This window comes from Galeopterus variegatus, unplaced genomic scaffold, assembly GCF_000696425.1.
Source record: "Galeopterus variegatus unplaced genomic scaffold, G_variegatus-3.0.2 Scaffold757, whole genome shotgun sequence".
Taxonomy (NCBI): Eukaryota; Metazoa; Chordata; class Mammalia; order Dermoptera; family Cynocephalidae; genus Galeopterus; species Galeopterus variegatus.
The window spans coordinates 436,485-455,425 of record NW_007726868.1 but is presented as its reverse complement, the minus strand read 5'-3'; the positions used below and the strand labels follow the sequence as shown (position 1 = coordinate 455,425).

Here is an 18,941-nt window from a genome sequence, read left to right as displayed (position 1 = left end):
TTGCCCCCGCGCCGCGCCGGCCGGGGGGCGGGCAGCGGGATCGCAGGCCTCGGTGTTGCCCCCGCGCCGCGCTCGGCCGGCGAGCGGGAGCCGGTCTGTATGTGGGATCCGAACCCTCGGACGGGAGCGCCGCCGCGCTTCCCAAGCGGCGCACTATCCAGTGCGCCACCGGGCCGGCCCATTTCACCTTCATTTTTAAAGGGTATTTTCAATGGGTATAGAGTTTAAGGTTGTCAGTTATTTTCTTTCAACACTTTGAAAAATGCTATTCCATTATCTATTGGTACTGTTGGTAAGCCAGCTGTTGGTCTTATTTGTGTGCCATTACATGTAATTGAAGGTAATATGCCTTTCTTCTCACCCCATGCTTTTAAGATCATCTTTCTTTTTTGTTTTTAGTATTCTGACTGCATCGTACCTTGGTGTGATTTTTGTTGTTATATTTTTTCCTCTTTGGGGTTTGCTGGGTTTGCTGAATCTCTCAACTAATTTGGTTCATCTGTTTTGGGAAATCCTTACCAATTCATTATCTATTTAAATATTGTTTCTACCTCATTCTCTATCCTCTCCTCCTATGAGTCTATCTTACATGTCTGTGTCTCATGTCTCTTACACTTAATGCTGGTTTTCTTTTTCATTCTTTTTTCTCTTTGTTACAAAGAGACCCGTCTTTTAGTTCACTATTCAAGTATTCTGTTAAACCTAATCCTTGAGTTACAAATTTCAGTTATTGTATTTTTCAGCCATATTTTCCATTAGATGTACATTGATTCTTTTCTGAAAAAATAGATTCTAAGTCTCTGTTGAAATTCTCTCTCTATTTGAACACCATTCTCTCCATTTTCTTGAACATAGTGATCATCCTTATCTTTTAAAGTCCTTGCTTGTGAGGTCCAGTGTCTTTGCCATTTGTGGGTCTACTTTTTGGATTGAATGCCAGAAGTGTATAAAATTTTTGATGTTCCAGGTGATGTATTATCCTACATATAAAATTCACCTTTTCTCTGGGGTGTTAATATAATTGAGAAAGGGGAAGAACTGAGTTAAAAGTAGATGGCAGATATGGTAAGATTCATTTTTCTTCTGGACCACCTGTTCCTCAGGTGTGACTTCCAGAACTTTTGATTGAGAATTTGGCAGTGTTGATTACCTCAAAAAGGAGTTTATAGGAATTTCTGTTCTTCCTTAAACCTAGCTTCTTTGCCTCCTGCTCTCTGAGTCTTCGAAATTTGCTGAGTGTCTTGAGTTGGTGACCAGCTTTGTGTTTAAAAGTCCTTCAGGTTTCACCAGTAGGCATGAGTTATGAGTTCTTTATATACTCTGGATACAAGTCTCTTATCAGATACATTATTTGCAAATATTTTCTCACAGTCTATGAGTTGTGCTTTCACTGTCTTGTTGTTACACATGTTTTCAATTTTAATGAAGTCCAACTTCATTAAAAATCTTCTAAAAGAGAAGATTGTGCTTTTGATATCGTATCTAAGAAATCTTTCACTTAACCCAAGAACATTTAGACTTACTCCTGTTTTTTCAAGAATTTTTAAGTATAATCTCTTACATGTAGATCTATGATCCACTGAGTTAATTTGTATGGTGTGAGGTAGGGGTCCAAATTTGTTCTTTTGCATTTGGATACACAGTTGCCGCAGCACCATTTGTTTACTCACCCCAACACACCTTTAAATTTTATTATGGAAGTATTGGAATACATACAGAAGTAAACAAAATAGAACACTATAATGAATCTCTGTGTGCCCATCATCCAACTTTGGTTATCAGTGTCTTGCCAGTTTTGTTTCATTTTCCCTATTTGCTTTTGGCCTGTTGCTGCCCCCCTAAGAGAACTCAGAGCTTCTTTCCTATGTTGGGTCTGCAACTTCAGGATCTCATGTCTTTGTCTTTTTCTGGTATTACAGTACCTTAGCTAGAACACATCCTTTAGCAGTATATGTAAGAAGTAAACTTTTTGAGTCCTTGATTGCAGAAATATCTTTATTTTATGCTCACGTAATTGATTTAGTTTGCTGTACATGAAATTCTAGTTTGAAATTCATTATCCCTTAGAGTTTTTTAGGCATTTTACCATGGTCTTCAGAAACCTGGTTTTGTTTTTAAGAAGTCTGATACAGTCCAGATTTTTTTGTAACCTGTTTTTTTGTTTGTCTTTCTGGAAGCTTCTAGGATTTTTTCCCTATGTCTCGTGTTCTTAAAATTCTAATGATATTACTTGCTGTGGATCTTTTCTTACTTTTTAATTTATTTTTTAATACTTGGTGCCCCTTTCATTTTGAAAATGCATGATGTACAGTTTGGAGAGGAAATGTTTTGGCATTATTTATTTAATAATACATGGGTATGCCCCCAAGTTCCTGCATAAATTTCAAAAAAATAAAATATTTCCTGCCAAAGCCAGTGAAGTTTTAAGAGCCACATACTCAAAAAAATAGACCTAGAAATTGATAACATTAGTCTCCTTCAAAGGAGGGATTATTGGCAACTGACAGAAGTGAGAAGGGAGACTTACTTTTTATTTGACACCTCTTTGTAACTTTTCAATTTTACATCACGTGCATAAATTTCTTATTCAAAAATATAAATTGTGTAACGTTGTATAGTGATAACAGGCTTAGAATTATGTATTATTTACTTAAACTTTTGGTGTCATTGGTGTAGCTCATTGTAGTTTAGGGAGGCAAACATGATTGTTAACAGCTATTAAAACCTTCTTGGAGGGGCCAGCCCGTGGCTCACTCGGGAGAATGCAGTGCTGATAACACCAAGGCCATGGGTTTGGATCCTGTATAGGGATGGCTGGTTGGCTCACTGGCTGAGCGTGGTGCTGACAACACCAAGCCAAGGGTTGAGATCCCCTTACCGGTCATCTTTTTTTTAAAAAAAAACCTTCTTGGGCTGGTTGGTTTGCTCAGTTGATTAGAGGGAGGTGTCATAACTCCAAGGTCAAAGGTTTGGATCCCCATACTGGCCAGTCGCCAAATAAAAACATACAAAAAAACTTACCACTTTTTGCTTACATTTCTGAATCTTCCTGCAGATAGGTCTCCGTAGCTGTGAAACTACATTTATCTTTTTCAGCTATTAAAAAAATGGAAAATAAGGCTCTCATTTAAGTGGTATGTCTCAGTTTAGTTCCCAAAAACCTGTAGTAAACTCCTCCTGCATTTTAGCTCCTAGGTTCTGTAGGAAACACCGAGATCAATAAGATAGTCACTCCATGCTATTTCTTAAAACCTTGTATAAGAGCAAAATAAACAGATGAATTCAGCAGATGTAATCAAAGTGTATGCAAGTGGTGTTGGGAGTTTGTTGGGGAAGTTCTTTCTTATTTGGATTTTTTAGTTGGTTTTGGGGGGGTTTTTTTGCAGCTGGCCAATAAGGGGATCTGTGTTGGGGGAGTTCTTAGATGGTGTCTGTAAAAGGTGGGATTGATCCCTTGTAGGTAGTCAGGGCCCTGGCTAAATATGGTTGACGTGGCATCTTTCTCTTTATACTGTTGAGTTGGCAAGAAGCATGAGTAGGTCTCACCACAGTCTGTGGCAGGGGAGTGGCAGTCTTCCAGAGTAATTTCCTTTCTGGTCCTGTATTTGTTCTTCCAGCTTTGAGTCCTCAAACTACGAATGAAATACTGTTCTTCCAGTCCTCAAACTAGGAATGAAATACTGTTCTTCTCTTCCTCTCTACACATGGTCTACTCACCACAGGGAACAGAGAGGCTTTGCCTCTGGGTGTCAGGTGCTAAGGAGACCACTGCCTGCCTGCCCCTGGAAAATTCATAGAGAAGAAAGGAGGGGGAGGGGAGGGACAGAGTGCAGTGGTGGCAGTTGAGGGTAAGGGAGGTAGGGAAGTGCCCCTTAAACACGTGTTTGGCCGATGAGGACCCTAGTTCAACCTCCTCTCTTTCATAGGCTCTTTGAAAAGAGTAGTTGATTTATCTCTATAAGGACCAGACATTCAGGGACAGTTGTTGGATTAAAATAAATGTTTGGTAGAAACATACATAAGGGGTATCTAGAGCACCATTCTTAATTACATAATCCTTACTTTGAAAAGCAGTTCTTACTGTTTTTTGAGCAAATGTTTACCTAAATAATTTGAATGATCTTTTCCCCTTAGCACCTAGCTGCCGTGGAAGAGAGAAAGATCAAGTCCCTGGTAGCTCTCCTGGTTGAGACACAAATGAAGAAACTAGAGATAAAACTTCGACATTTTGAGGAGTTGGAAACTATCATGGACAGAGAGAAAGAGGCTGTAAGTAAGGGGAATTTCATAGGAGCTTTTTGACAATTAAACCGTGACCACCTTTTATGGAATACAAGTTAGGTAAAATAAATGATGGCCTACTCTGTTGGCCTCTGTAGCTATCTTCTGTCATTTTTTCTGTGTTTGATTTGTTCTTTCAAAAGGATTATCAGCCAGTGATGATAAATAACAGGAACTCTATTCACTTTCTAAAACTAATTATCTGAATCTCAGCTTCTTGTACCACTTGGCTGTGCAGATACATGATTGTACTGAATTCTCCCCTCTACAAAAGTTGAACCTTAGGGCCAGCCCGGTGGCGCACTGCTACAGTGCGCCGCTTGGGAAGCGCGGCGGCGCTCCCGCCGAGGGTTCGGATCCCACATACAGACCGGTTCCCACTCACTGGCTGAGCGAGGGGCAGGCGCAGCACCGAGGGTTACGATCCCGTTGCCGGTCCTGGTCCGGTACGGGCGCGACACTGAGGGTTGCGATCCGTTGCCGGTCACGAAAAAAGACAAAAAGACAAAAAAAAAAAAAAGTTGAACCTTAAACTTATTTTGTTACCTATTTATTACCAATAAAGTAGAATCCATCTAAATTCATTATCTGGTTCAGGAATCTTCTTAATTTCCTGTCCTCTTCAATGTAAATATTAGATAGGAATTAATCTCATTTTAAGTTAGCACCTCGTTTCCTGTGATCCCTCCTCAAATCCAACCTTAGGCTTTCTCATTCTTCCTTCTCTCTTCTGTATGTTGAAGGGTGGCTGGAACTAGGCCTATGCTGAACCTCCTAAGTAGCATTTTCTGAGGCAGTAACTTCTGACATAAATACATGGCCCAAATGGGCCCAAAAGAATTATGAAAAAGGCCAAAAGTGAGAAAGAAAGCCACAAAAAGTAAGATATTTAGAAGCAGAGGAACATTTGATTATCTCAAAGGAATGATTGGGGTGACAGAGATTAAGCTCTTCGGAGAAATTTTTTTTAATGAGTTGCCTAGAGAAGGAATTGGTGATTTTCTTCTTTTTTTTTTCCTTTTTGTCTTTTTTCGTGACCGGTAACGGGATCGCAGCCCTCGGTGTCGCGCCCGCACTGCGCTCAACCAGCGAGCGGACTGGTCTCTATATGGGATCCAAACCCTCGGCGGGAGCGCCACCACACTCCCAAGTGCCGCACTCTACCGAGTGCGCCACTGGGCCGGCCCTTTGTGTGTTTTTTTGTTTGTTTTTTGGGGTTTTTTTGGAATTGGTAATTTTCTAAAACATGGGCTAAATTGGAGGATTTAATTAAGGCTTAACTCCCTCTGATTATTTTTACATTTTTATGTATATATGAGATACTGATTCTCTTCTCTAAATGGTTGAACCTTACGAATAAATTATTCCATGATGATGTAGTTCCAGTCCAGAAAAGAATAAATTATTTCAAAAGAGTAATAATTTTAAGGGTCTGTTTGCATTTGTTAAACTGTTTCTTAGTGGTCAGTCCAAGCAAGTCCTCTGGCAAATTCTTCATGATGAGTAGCCCAGAAACTATCACCATACCTCATTTTCATTTTGTCCTAAGACCAGCTGGGCCACTTACTTGCATAGGTATTCTGGCTCCATGAGGAGGAAGAGGCTGCTTCAGTAACTCTCCTACCATTACCCTGTTTGATCCCATGCCTAGTTTGAGGAGTCATCTTACCCACTGTCCCTCTCACTTATTCCATCCCCATATCTGTCATTGAGCTCCTGTCTCTGTAAGAATCTCTGACAATATAGGCCCTCTCCTGCCCCAGGAATTGATGAGACCCCACCTCATCTCTGTTACCTTCTGTCCACCAGCCATGCCAGACATCATACGGGCTCCCCTCATGGCCTTGTTCTCTTTGCCACCTGTTTGCGTCCTGCTTCTCTACCAGGAAGGCCCTTTCTCCTACTTTTTGCCTAACTCCCACATCCCTCAGCTGTGGGTGACATTCCCTCCCTATTTGCTGCTGTGACAGCCTCACAGAGTACTTACTGTATTGTAATTGCCAGTTCATGTGTCCATGTCCCATATCAGAGTGTATATCCTTGGAGGGCGGGGACTTAGTTGAGTGTCTCTGTTTCACAGAACTGGAACATCATAGGCCCTTATTTAGGTGTCTTGAATTAATGTGTAGCAGCACCTTGTCAGAAGTCAGGAAAGTAGAAAGGAAAGTCTATCTTTGGGGCACTTAGTTTAATGGGGAAAATGGTCAAGAAAATAAATAATGACAAGTGTGTTCTGTGCTGTTATGAGAACAGAAAGGAGGAATCCCTGGCAGATGGGGAAAGGGAACAGGTGTCAGAGAAAACTTGCTGGAGGTAGAGCTTTGAACAATGAGTATTCTTGTTTATCTTACCCTAATAAGCTTCCTTTCTGTCATTTTATGGATTTTCTGAGAGGACTTGAGGTAACAGGGAACTATAATATAATGGATTATTGGCACATGCAGGATTCAAAGGATGATTGGGTAGTTCCCAGTGCCATCCAGATGCCTTGCTGTCATTCGTGAAACATAACTGATACATTAGCTTAAAGATTGGGATGACTGTAACTGAGCAATTACAAAACAATGTCTAGATTGTCAGTGGGGCTCTTTTCTCAGCTCTAAGTAAGTCACTTTCTCTACAGTGAACCTGCAGATCCTCACTCTTTTAAGCCTTCTTAGGGAATTGTCGTCTGTCACCTGAGAATAACAGAGCCCATGGCCCCTTTCCAGTTTTGTCCACTGGCTCCCAGATACCTACGGGCAGTGTGTAGTGAATGACTCCACATCTCAGCCCTTTAGAATTTTTCTTGTGCTTGTGTTTTTTTTGTAATTATTTATCTCAAATTGTATAACTCCCCTATTTTTTTTTTTTTGACTTTAAAAATTTTAAATTCTTTTTTTTTTTTTTTTTCCTTTTTGTTTTTTTTCATGTCCGGCAACGGACCGCAACCCTCAGTGTCGCGCCCGTACCAGACCGGGACCGGCAACGGGATTGCAACCCTCGGTGCTGCGCCTGCCCCTCGCTCAGCCAGTGAGTGGGAACCGGTCTGTATGTGGGATCCGAACCCTCGGCGGGAGCACCGCCACGTTCCCAAGCGGCGCACTGTAGCAGTGTGCCACCAGGCCGGCCCAAAAATGTTAAATTCTAATTAGAGCACACAAAATATTTTACAAGATAGTCTCTGAATAAAACAGCACAACTGAATATGTTGGGAAAATATTCTACTGACTCTATCCAATACACAAGGCTTCTCTGCTTGAATTCTGTGGTGGTCAGCCTTCCGTTTCTTAATCAGCATTTGGTATTAGCTGCATTTATGGCAGGAAAATTCTTTGTATGGGATAACTCCTAGCCCTGCCCAATGAATGTCAGTAGCCCAACTAAGTGTATTATTTATTGCTGTGTAAAAAATTACCCCAAATCTTAGTGACTGAAAAATAAAAAGAATTTATTATCTCATGTAATTTCTGAGTGACCAAATCAAAAGAGCAAGAGTATGAAAAAACATCCAAAATAGAAGCCACAATGTCTTTTGTAACCTAAACTTGGAATTCACATCCCATCACTTCTCTTCTGTCCCCTTGGTCACATAGAGCAATGCTGGTTCCAACCAAAATGGGTCCTTTGAACTTCAAAATGTCACCTGTTCGTTTTGTGCATAGTTAAGACATAACCTGTTTTCCTCCATCCCGGGACTAATATCTTATCCTTCCCTACAGGCAAGCAAAGCCATGACTATTTTCCTACCAATTATTTCTACACAGAACTGTTGTGACAGTTAAATGAGAGAAGTATGGCATGTGCCTGGTACAGTGTCTATGGCATAATAAGCATTCAGTAAATAGTTACATATATGCCTCCCTTTATGCAAACCAGTAATCAATAACTACATATATGACATTTTTAATATTTAGAAGCCATTGTTGGCTTTGTGAACATTTAATGGGTTAGTCATTGTACCAGTGAGAAAATACTGATTGCTTTGAACCTCCTTTGTACAAGAATCCAGCAGTGATGCTGGATGATAACATAAGACCATTTCTTTGTTAGTCCTTCTTACAAATGAGACTAGAGCTTGGACAGGGTAAGTTATGTACCTCAGATCACACAGGTCATACATGACAGAGCCAAATCCCAAACCTATGTCTGTTCAGCTCTCTGTGTTTATATAGTACTTTATAATTTATAAAGAAATAAGCTATCATTACCTCCTTTTAACCTAGGGACTCTTAGGTATGCAGGGTTCTATCATCCTTCTATTATGAGTCAATTGGCCGGCCCGGTGGTGCACTGCTACAGTGCGCCGCTTGGGAGTGTGGCGGCGCTCCCGCCAAGGGTTCGGATCCCACATACAGACCGGTTCCCGCTCACTGGCTGAGCGAGGTGCGGGCGCGGCGCCGAGGGTTGCGATCCCGTTGTCGGTCCCGGTCCGGTACGGGCGCGACACTGAGGGTTGTGATCCGTTGCCGGACACGAAAAAAATAAAATAAAATAAAATAAAATAAAGCTGATACTCTGGAAAGTAAGCAGATTGGCTAGGAGTGGAACCTCCTAACTCTCCACCCAGCGCTCTTTCATCTGCTACACTTCTTCGTTCACTTTAGGGTGCACTCCACCTCATTTTTACCCAGCAAACAGTAGCTTTAGCATACCTTTTTTGATTTAAATATTTGGTTTTGTTTAGATAGCAGTCGATTTGTTTAAATAGCAATCTATTTCAAAAATTTTACACTTTCAGAATCAAATATGAAGTATTTTTTTTTCTGTGACTTAAAAATCAGATATTGAGTCTCAAGTATTAGTAATTAAGAATAAGGTATAAAACTTTTAAATTTTTCATAGGTATCATGAATTCAGCTATCATTAGTGCTTAGTAGCTATTATTCTAGCCCTCTTATAAAGTGCTAATTTTGGAGGAGAGTAGTTATGGAAGTTAATAAAGTCTGTCAACGAGATGGCTTAATAAAAAGCGTTGACTCCACTTCAGGTGAGCATGATAAGCTGGCAGTGGATTGACCACTCAGTGAGTCTACTGAACTGAGCAGCCTTTGGTGCCAATCAGATAGCACATAACAGTCAAGAGAGCAGGTTTCAGACATAGGCTGTCTTGGGGGCTAGAAGTACCAGGAAGAATTGAAGTGTCTGGGTTCAGCCAAAGTCGTGAATTTAAAAAAAAAAAAAAACAGTTTGAGACCAATGAGAATAGATCTGTGAGCTGATCTAGTTTATAGCTTCTGGACTAAATGTTCTCTGAGTCTCTGAAGTTCATCTGGCTAGGTATAGAAATTGTATACCTTCAGAAAAGAGAGACATTATAGGAATATGAGGAACCCAGACTCTGTCCTTAAGGTTAGAGGGTAAATGAGACATTGACACATGAAGAGACCAAATACTATGAGGTGATGGGGCTGTGAAAATTCAGAGAAGGGGAGATCATGATTGGCTCAGATTATCAAGGGAAGGTTCCTGGAGGAAGAGGGATTGATCTGATTTGTAAGAATGGCCCAAATCCTGAAATATGACGAGAAAAGCATGATGCTTAGGAGACAGTCAGCTGCCCGTGATGGCTTTTATCATTATGTTTCTTTTTTTTCCTTGGCAGCTGGGTGCAGTATAGGGATTGAACCCTGGACCTTGGTGTTATCAGCACCATGCTTTAACTAGCTGTGCTAACCTGCCAGCCCTGTGATGGCTTTTGTGGTAGAGATAATGGGTTGAGTCATTTGTCAAATATTTGTTGAGCATCTACTATGTTCTGGGCATGTACGTACTGGGAATACAGTGCTGAATGAGACCCAACAAAATTCTCTGCCTTGGTGGGGCTTAAATAGAAATCATGAATGAATTAAGGAAGTTATAAGGTGTTACATACTATGTATATGTATGTATACATACATGCTTTGTGTGTATGTTATGAACTGTGTCAGGGTTGATTAGGAGTAGCAGGGAAGGGATTTCATTTTTAGGTGGTGTCAACAGAATAGACCTTCTTGAGAAACTGACAGTTGATAGGCCAGGGCTTCTAAGTGCTGGAAACTGCCAGTGCAGAGGCACTGAGGTGGGAGCCTGACGTGTTTAGGGACTAGGGAGTAGGTGGGTAGGCTGGAGCATAAATGCGTTGGGGATTTAGGAGGATAAAGTTAGAGAGGTAATGGTGAACAAATCACAGAAGCCCCTGGAAGCCATCCTGAGACCTTTTGCTTTACTTTGATTGAAATGTAATAATTGCAGGGCCTCCAGTTGAGGACTGGCATGATCTTCCTTACAGTTTAGCAGGGATCAGTTTATTTGTTGTGTTGTAGCATAAATTAGAAGGCAACAAGGTCAGAATCCAGGAGATTGGCAAGGAGGGTGTAACCCATGTGAGGTGATGGTGGCTTGGTGGACCAGGGTGACAGCTATGGAAGTGAAGAGAAATGGTCAAGTTCTGGATGGATTTTGAAGATAGGACATCCTTACAAATATGATGTAGGTTTAGAAAAGTTTTTTGTATGTATAAGATAGACCAAAAAGAGTGGATTTCATACTGTCCCAGGGGAGTTCTATTTAACTTTGTTTTCTGTACATTTGAAGTAATTCATCTCTGTGCTGCTTGTCATATAATTGTATCTATTGTTAGATATGTGCCATTACATTATAGGTAGTTTTGTTTGAGATTAAGAAAGCAGTAGCAGGTTTGGTACTGAAGCACAAAGATGCTTATGAAGCAAGCACATTGTAACAAGGATAAAAGGACCAGTCATGGTGCTGGTGCAGGCTTCCCCTTTGGGTTTCTGCTACCAGAAGCACATATGGGAGCAGCAAAATGGGAGTTGTTTTCTTTTTCCTCAGGTGTAAGAAGAAATGGATATGTCTGTTTTGAATTTGGTTTTTCTTTATCGAATGCCTCATCACTGACACCAAACATTAAAAAGGAAAAGTGTAATTATTTACTCTAGTTCTGAGGCCAGTAGTCAGAGGCTTCAAGTTTCAGCTGATATTTCAGTTCTTGGCAGCGTAGATGGATTTTTGTGGCCCCCACCATCTTTTACTCTTTCCCACCCCTCCTCCTTGTTTTATGCAAATAGAAGTTGGGAGAAGAGCTTTGTGTGAACTTCAGCTGCAGTTGCAGCTGTGTCTGCATTTGGTGCCTTGGTGTTGAAAAGTGCTCTGTTGTGTTAGGTTCCGCTTGGATACGGCTGTTTTATACATACACAATGTAGGAGTGAAGGGCAGGAGGAAGGCAGGATTTGAATGCAGTGGAGGTGAGAGGGGTGGTCATCAGAGCAGGGCTACAGGCAACCTTGTATGAAACTGGGTTCCCTAGAGCCAGATTAGGGTCATGGAAGAAAGTTAACAATTTCTTTAATAACTTATTTCATGAGTAATTTACACTGTTAATTTAAACTATTTGGATCTATCCATTGTACTAGGAAATAAAGAAGAAAGAGAAGAAAATCAAGATTATCTGTAGCTCATAATTTGGGCAGTTTTTAGTTGGTTTTTTTGTTTGTTTGTTTGTTTTCCCCTCTCTCTTTAAAGATGACTGGTAAGGGGATCTTAACCCTTGACTTGGTGTTGTCAGCACCAGGCTCTCCCAAGTGAGCCACAAGCCAGCCCTAGTATTTTGTTTTTTGATGACAAAAATAGTATGTGATGTAAAAACATTCAAATAATATATGAATAAATTTAAAAGTCTCTCCTACCCTCAGTTTCATTCCTAGGGATAATCACTGTTAATAGTATGGCATCTTCCAGAACATTTTCAGTGTATACATAAATGTGTTTATATATGATCACAAAGATTTTTTTTTTATATACTTCGGATTATGTTATAAATTTTTTTGTTGCAACTTGCTTTTGTTCCCACTCAGTGTATCTGACAAAATTGCACATCAAAAATAATCCTTTAATGACTGTCTTTATACACACCTACATACAGTTTTCTAAGACAGACTTCCAGGTGCCAAAACACCAGTTCTGTAGTTAAGTGAATTTAAAATATGCTCAATACTGCCAAATTTCTCAAAAATTCCTACTTCACGTTCTTTCTGATTGCCACAAAAGCGAATATGGTCTTCACCTGGATTTAATTTTAAAAAAAATGTGTCCAAAACAAGAGAGGCATTTCCTTTCCATTATGAGGCCAGGACGTGGCCATAAGCTGTGCTGCATCTGCCCCAGCATAGAGATGGCCCTCCTGGAGCCAACTGGTAGCCTGCTATCTGGACATTGCTGTCACCTCAGAGGACCTGTTCATCCCACATTGGAGCTTTAGGCTTAAACTGGGTTCCCTTTCAGGTGTGTGTGTATGTGTGTTTAATCACTTACCCTTTTTAATTCATTCAATTACTTTCTTTTAATTACCTTCTATGTTTTAGAATGACAGATGAAGCTCAGAAAATAAATAGGATAATTGAGGTTATTTCGTGTTGTAGACAAGGAAAATTGGGCGAATTTTTCTTCCCAGCTGACCCTTCCATTCTGTTAATAGATTTTTCTTTTTCTTTTCAAGGTTAATGCCTTGACACTAAGGTTAGTGCCCTCCCACCCCACCCCAGTGAAAAGCTAGTTTGGTTAAAAGCAGAACCAAACCTCTGAGCTAGGTAATGCAGAGACCAAATTTCTCTTCAGAGACACAGAAAAATCTCCCTCCAGGAGAAGTTCAGCTTCTTTATAAAGCACATCTTAACCTAAATTCCATAGTTCTTACATAAGTGTAGAACTTCAGCCAGTCCATCCAGATGAATAGTGACTCAACAAGAACATAGAACAGGCCCTTTTCTGGCCACCTCTTAAGTGTAACCTCAGTAAATTATCATAGAGTCCTAAATTTCCTGGAAAAAAGTAAAACCAAATATCTGTAGTCACAATCTTTAGATCGCTTTTTTTTATCATTCGCCTCTTTATTTCAGTGATTAGTCTTCCTATAGAACTGGGTTTCCAGGGCCGGCCCGGTGGCGCTCCTGCCGAGGGTTCGGATCCCACATACAGACCGGTTCCCGCTCACTGGCTGAGCGAGGTGTGGGAGCAACACTGAGGGTTGCGATCCCGTTGCCGGTCCCGGTCCAGTACGGGCACGACACTGAGGGTTGCAATCCGTTGCCGGACACGAAAAAAGACAAAAAGGAAAAAAAAAAAAAAAGAACTGGGCTTCCAGAGGACACTCCTGCTAATTACATCTTACAGCTCTCTTCTTGTGCAAACAAGAAGTTGAACCAGGCAGACTTACCCTGTTCAGATCACCCTCCCTAGAAAAATGAAGAGCCCACACCAGCCTATTAGGACCATGGTAGTACCCTGTCTCACTCCCTCCTGGCAACCCTCAGCCTCTCAAAAAAAAAAAAAAAAAAAAAAAAAAAAAAAGAACTGGGCTTCCAGAGGACACTCCTGCTAATTACATCTTACAGCTCTCTTCTTGTGCAAACAAGAAGTTGAACCAGGCAGACTTACCCTGTTCAGATCACCCTCCCTAGAAAAATGAAGAGCCCACACCAGCCTATTAGGACCATGGTAGTACCCTGTCTCACTCCCTCCTGGCAACCCTCAGCCTCTCACACAGTAGTTTGTTTTGGAACAGCTCCTTCTGTCTACAAGCTAACCCAGACTCAGGATGTAAGTTTTAACATTTATTTCCTCCATTTGTCCTCCTCACCTGCTCGTGCCTCTTCTCTTCACGTTGTGTCCATGGCCTGTGTTCTCGCACCCCATCCACCCGTGGAAATTCTCTAGTTGCTGCTCCTGATAAACAGTAGTGCATCTCACTCGATGCCATAGGGACTTTTCCGCGGGAGCGCCGCCACACTCCCAAGCGGTGCACTGTAGCAGTGCGCCACCGGGCCAGCCCAGAGCCCATATTCTTAGGCTAATTTTCATGCTTATTCCATCTAGTTCTTGCTAATGATAATAGAGAGTACTCATATTTATCCACAGAACTGGCTGCTACCAAAAGCTAAAATGTTACGTTTCCCTAACTTATTAAATGCCTCTGAATAATGCTATTCTGTTGAATATATATAATTATATGTAATTTAAAATCTTGTATGTAACTTAAAATTTTCAAGGTGCTGCATTAAAAAATTAGAACACAGGTGAAATTGTTTTATTTTATCCAATATATAAAAAATATACTACATGTAATCAATATAAAAATTCTTTTTCATACTAAGTCTTCAAAATTTAGTCTTTTACACTGACAACACATCTCATTTAGATTAGTCACATCTCAAGTGCTTGAAGCTGTGTTGTGCCTTGTGACTGCTGTATTGAACAGCACAGTACTAGAAAATGACTCCTAGTAACTCAGATATTGCTATAGATAATGATGGGATGGAGATATCATTGAAAAGAAACAAGTTTATTAACCTACCTTATGCTTATAATCTTTATTACTTCCAGAGATCTGGATTTTTATTTTCCTTCACGTTCAGGTTGGTTTTCTTTATTAGCCCTGAAATAAATTAAATTAAGGTAGGTTCCATTCTCTGAAATGTTGTCAGGCATATGGTTTCTGAATTTTCCTGTACATATAATAACTTATTTCTCTTTATTTTAATTTGAGTCCCAGAAAGATTATTTTGAATATTGAAATGCTTGTATTCTTCAAACTGAGATTCATGCAGATTTTTATTTAGGCAACTAAAATATTCTGTGAATGTGTCACCTCATATAATTTTGGATACTTGAAAGCTAAGATTGCAGTGGCACTGCCAAAGTCCCACATAGAGAAATGTATATCTTTGCAGCCAAGCCTCATCGACTCATCCACAGGATTTAATTCTAGTGTTATGTTCTAAAATAGACAGTAACCGAAAAGATCACATCCAGAAGAGAGCACCTGGGAAAGTTGGGTGGGCTTGAAATGTTAGCATCTTAGGAATGATTAAAAAGGACAGTAGAGGCTCATTTTACCTAGGGAAGATTCAGGCAGTCATGGAAAGTATTTTTCAATATCTGAAGGACTGCCAAACAGAGAGGATTATATACATGTGTCCTCAGTGGGCCCAGAGAGCAATAGCCCCACTTGGCAAAGTTTACAAGGGAAGGCAGATCTTAGACTCAATATAGAGAAGACCTTGACTGCAGTAACAGGTATCCAAATGGAAATATACTCCTCAAGAAATAATGCTTTTTCTACCGGGGGTGAGATGGCTATGTCTCTGTGATAAGATAGAGGAATTCGGACATTAGATCAATGTCCTGTGTGTCATTAAAACCCAAGAGCTTTGGGCCGGCCCGGTGGCACACTGCTACAATGCGCCGCTTGGGAGCGCGGCGGCACTCCCGCCGAGGGTTCGGATCCCACATACAGACCGGTTCCCGCTCACTGGCTGAGCGAGGGGCGGGCGCAGCACCGAGGGTTGCGATCCCGTTGCCGGTCCCGGTCCGGTATGGGCGCGACACTGAGGGTTGCGGTCCGTTGCCGGACACGAAAAAAGACAAAAAAAAGGAAAAATAAATAAATAAATAAAACCCGAGAGCTTCTCCTGGTGTCATTTTTCCTTCCCTTCCTTTTCTTACAGCTAGAACAACAGAGGCAGCAGTTGCTTACTGAACGCCAGAACTTCCACATGGAACAGCTGAAATATGCAGAATTACGAGCCCGACAGCAAATGGAACAGCAGCAGCATGGCCAAAACCCTTCCCAGGCACACCAGCACTCAGGAGGCCCTGGGCTGGCCCCACTTGGAGCAACAGGGCACCCCAGCATGATCCCTCATCAGCAGCCCCCACCCTATCCTTTGATGCACCACCAGATGCCACCACCTCATCCACCCCAGCCAGGTGAGAGAAAGGCTCTGTTCGTGGAAAAAACTTGTGGTCGTCCCTGTGGCACAGAGCATCAGAGGGGCTAACCATACAGGTAATGTTTCCTGACAAGGACTGTTTAGAATTTCCATTGTCATCTAGGAAATTGTAGGCAAGTGAGATCTGGTTTTATTGTCATATAAAGCCTGCCATGTTTTCTTTTTACAGTCCTCTTGGTGCACTGCCTTTCCCTTGTGTAGGTCAGCCTCCAAATGGGCAGTATATCTCAGAGTTCCTTAAAAATTTATCCTTGGATTGTCTATACTTTTTTTTTTAACTTCTAGACATTTTCAAAGATATGTATGCACAAAAAGAGTACTACAACAAACTTTCATGACCCAGCTTCAACAACCACCACTTTTCTGCCATGTTTAATTTTTTGTTATGGAAATCTTCAACTATAGACAAAAAATCCCCCATATACCTATAGCACAACTTCAAACTTATTGATATTTTTGACAGTCTATTTTTATCTTTTTCTCTTCACTTTGGGAAGGGACATAGGCTTCAAAATGTATGTCTAACCAATGGGAATCTTAAGCATTAACATAATTTACTATCATAACATCAAACAAAAATAACCATAATTCTTAATTGTCAGTTAAATGTCTTTGAATGCTTTGAGTCAGTATTCAAATAAGATCCACATGCTGAAAGTGTTGATATGTCTCTTAAGTCTTTCAATGTTATGTCTCTTAAGTCTTTCAATGTTGTTATGTCTCTTAAGTCTTTTAATATGTAATAGTTCATTTTCCTTTTTTTTTTTTTTTTTTATATGCCACTTATGTTTGGAAGAAACCAGGGTTTTCCACTGTGGCTGTGCCTGATTGTACGCTTAAGGTGCCTGGTGTAAATTCACATGTCTTTCTCCCCACTTCCTTCCTTCCCTACCTCCCACACATTTCCCATAAATCAGAGGATTGTTTTGGGTATTTTACCAGGTTCAGGTTCACTTTATGAGGGTCGGCATTCTTGTAATGTCGCCTGTCTCGTTTTGTGAGACTAAAATCGGCCAGTGGTTTCTGTGTTGTCAGTCTTATCCATCTATTACAAAGATCCCAATCATATTTCACCTAATGGTTTTAGACGCCATCCTGAATTGCTCCCTAGAGTAGTTATTTCATTGGGTGTTGCAAAATGGTGAGATTCCTAAGTTTATTATTTCTTCTGTATTTATGGCAGTGATTCTTTTATAAAAAACTTCTTCCTCAATTGGTTATCCTAAAAATGAGTTCTTACAGGAAAGACTGGATAAATGCTTCATCCTTCCCTTTTATTAGTTATCTGAATAATGAATTGCTATTCCCCAGTCTCCAAAGTTGACTAATGAGGGTTTTTTGTTTTGTGTATATGTTTTTAGTATTATGAAATTATATATTTTTATATATTTTTTGGTTTTTGGTTTATTATGGACCTTATTCTTTTTGATGCTCAAATTGTCCCATCTTTTCTTTGTGGGAGCCCTTTCAAGTTGGCTACTATTCACCACATTTTGACCACCTTAAAAGTTGAATTCACAGTTCTTTCAAACTTAACTACCAACATTATTAAAATCTTAAATGGACTTCTAATTCCAGCCCCACCCTGTCTGCCCAGGCCCCCCACCCACCCCATTTCTTCCCATCTTAGCGGGCAGTATGTATGGGTGTGTGCTGTGTGTTATATTGCTCGAGTGATAGTCATCCTGTATTTTTGGTATTCTGTAGTAATGTACCTGTTGTGTAGCCAGAGCCAAAGTTTGTGCTTCTTGGAGTGGAATGCAAAATCTCTGGCCAAGGCATGTAGAAGTGAGCAGAGATAAATATAGAGAGGCCCTTGGAGCTTAAGGAGGTCCCAACATGATAACAGCAGTTGGTCTGACTTCCTCAAAGGACAAATTTTCTGAATCTTCTCATGTAGATAACCAAGCATATTTGCCTGAGGAAGCCATGACTGAATATAAAATTACGATCTGACATCTTCTATTACCAACATAAATCTTTTATAACACCACACTCTAACCAACTGAGCTAACCAAGCAGCCCATAAATCTTTTATTCACAACCCAGAACATGTTTTAAATAATAGTTTTTATTGGTTTTACCCCAAAACGGGACTAGGTAGTAGTTTTTCAAAGCAGGAATTATTTAAAAATCCAGTTTGTAAAATATTTGATAATTGTTTAGGGGGAAGTTTACTGTGGCTACTTGGTATTTGGTTCTTGAAGGTACTAGCTTTGTGGTTTTTTTCTTTTTTTTTTTTTTTGGTGTTTGGTCAGTACGGGGATCCAAACCCATGACCTTGGTTATTATAAGGCTGCACTCTAACCAACTGAGCTAACCAACAAGTCCCTGGTTCTTGAAGGTATTAAAGTGTCATATCCACACTAACTGTTCACAGGTAACTTCTCAGGAGCTCCAGCATCTGCATTTAGCTTGTAAAAGATGGTCAAAGAGATAAATCTGCCTTCTTTCCTAAATTACATCCTGGTGTCAGTAGGTGTTTGTATGCCATGCACTTCACCCACATTGTTTCACTTACTTCTCATTATCCTCACTTTCCAGTGAAGAACTGATACATGGCAAGGCCACATAGCTTTTGGTGCGTGGTGATGCCAGGATTCACACTGAATTCCATGTGATTCCAAAGTGAGGCCAGTACCACAGTGCTACCTCCCGTGACAGAGGACTGAGGGGTTTACAGCAGACTCAGATACAGCTATTCTCCTAATGGGGCAGTGCCAGCAAACTAGAGTTCATAAAAATAGCCTTTAGAAGAGAAATAGGTCATGTTTTTCTCTTTACTTTCTCACAGAAATAGGCTTTCTAAAGTGAATTTATAAGAGAAAAGATCATTGAGTGCATGATGATATTCTCTTTTCCTATCCTTTTTTTTTTTTTTTTTTCCTTTTT

At 40.5% G+C, this 18,941-nt stretch overlaps 1 protein-coding gene across 2 annotated transcripts in view; it reads left to right on the top strand.

Annotated features, from left to right (window-relative positions):
• Window positions 1–18,941, top strand: part of SMARCC1 (SWI/SNF related, matrix associated, actin dependent regulator of chromatin, subfamily c, member 1) — a 117,472-nt gene that overhangs the window by 80,663 nt on the left and 17,868 nt on the right. For both annotated transcript variants that reach the window (XM_008572148.1, XM_008572147.1), the window contains 2 exons: window positions 4,135–4,269; window positions 15,765–16,026. In XM_008572148.1, coding sequence (XP_008570370.1) covers window positions 4,135–4,269; window positions 15,765–16,026 — 397 coding nt within the window. The remainder of the gene's footprint in view (window positions 1–4,134; window positions 4,270–15,764; window positions 16,027–18,941) is intronic.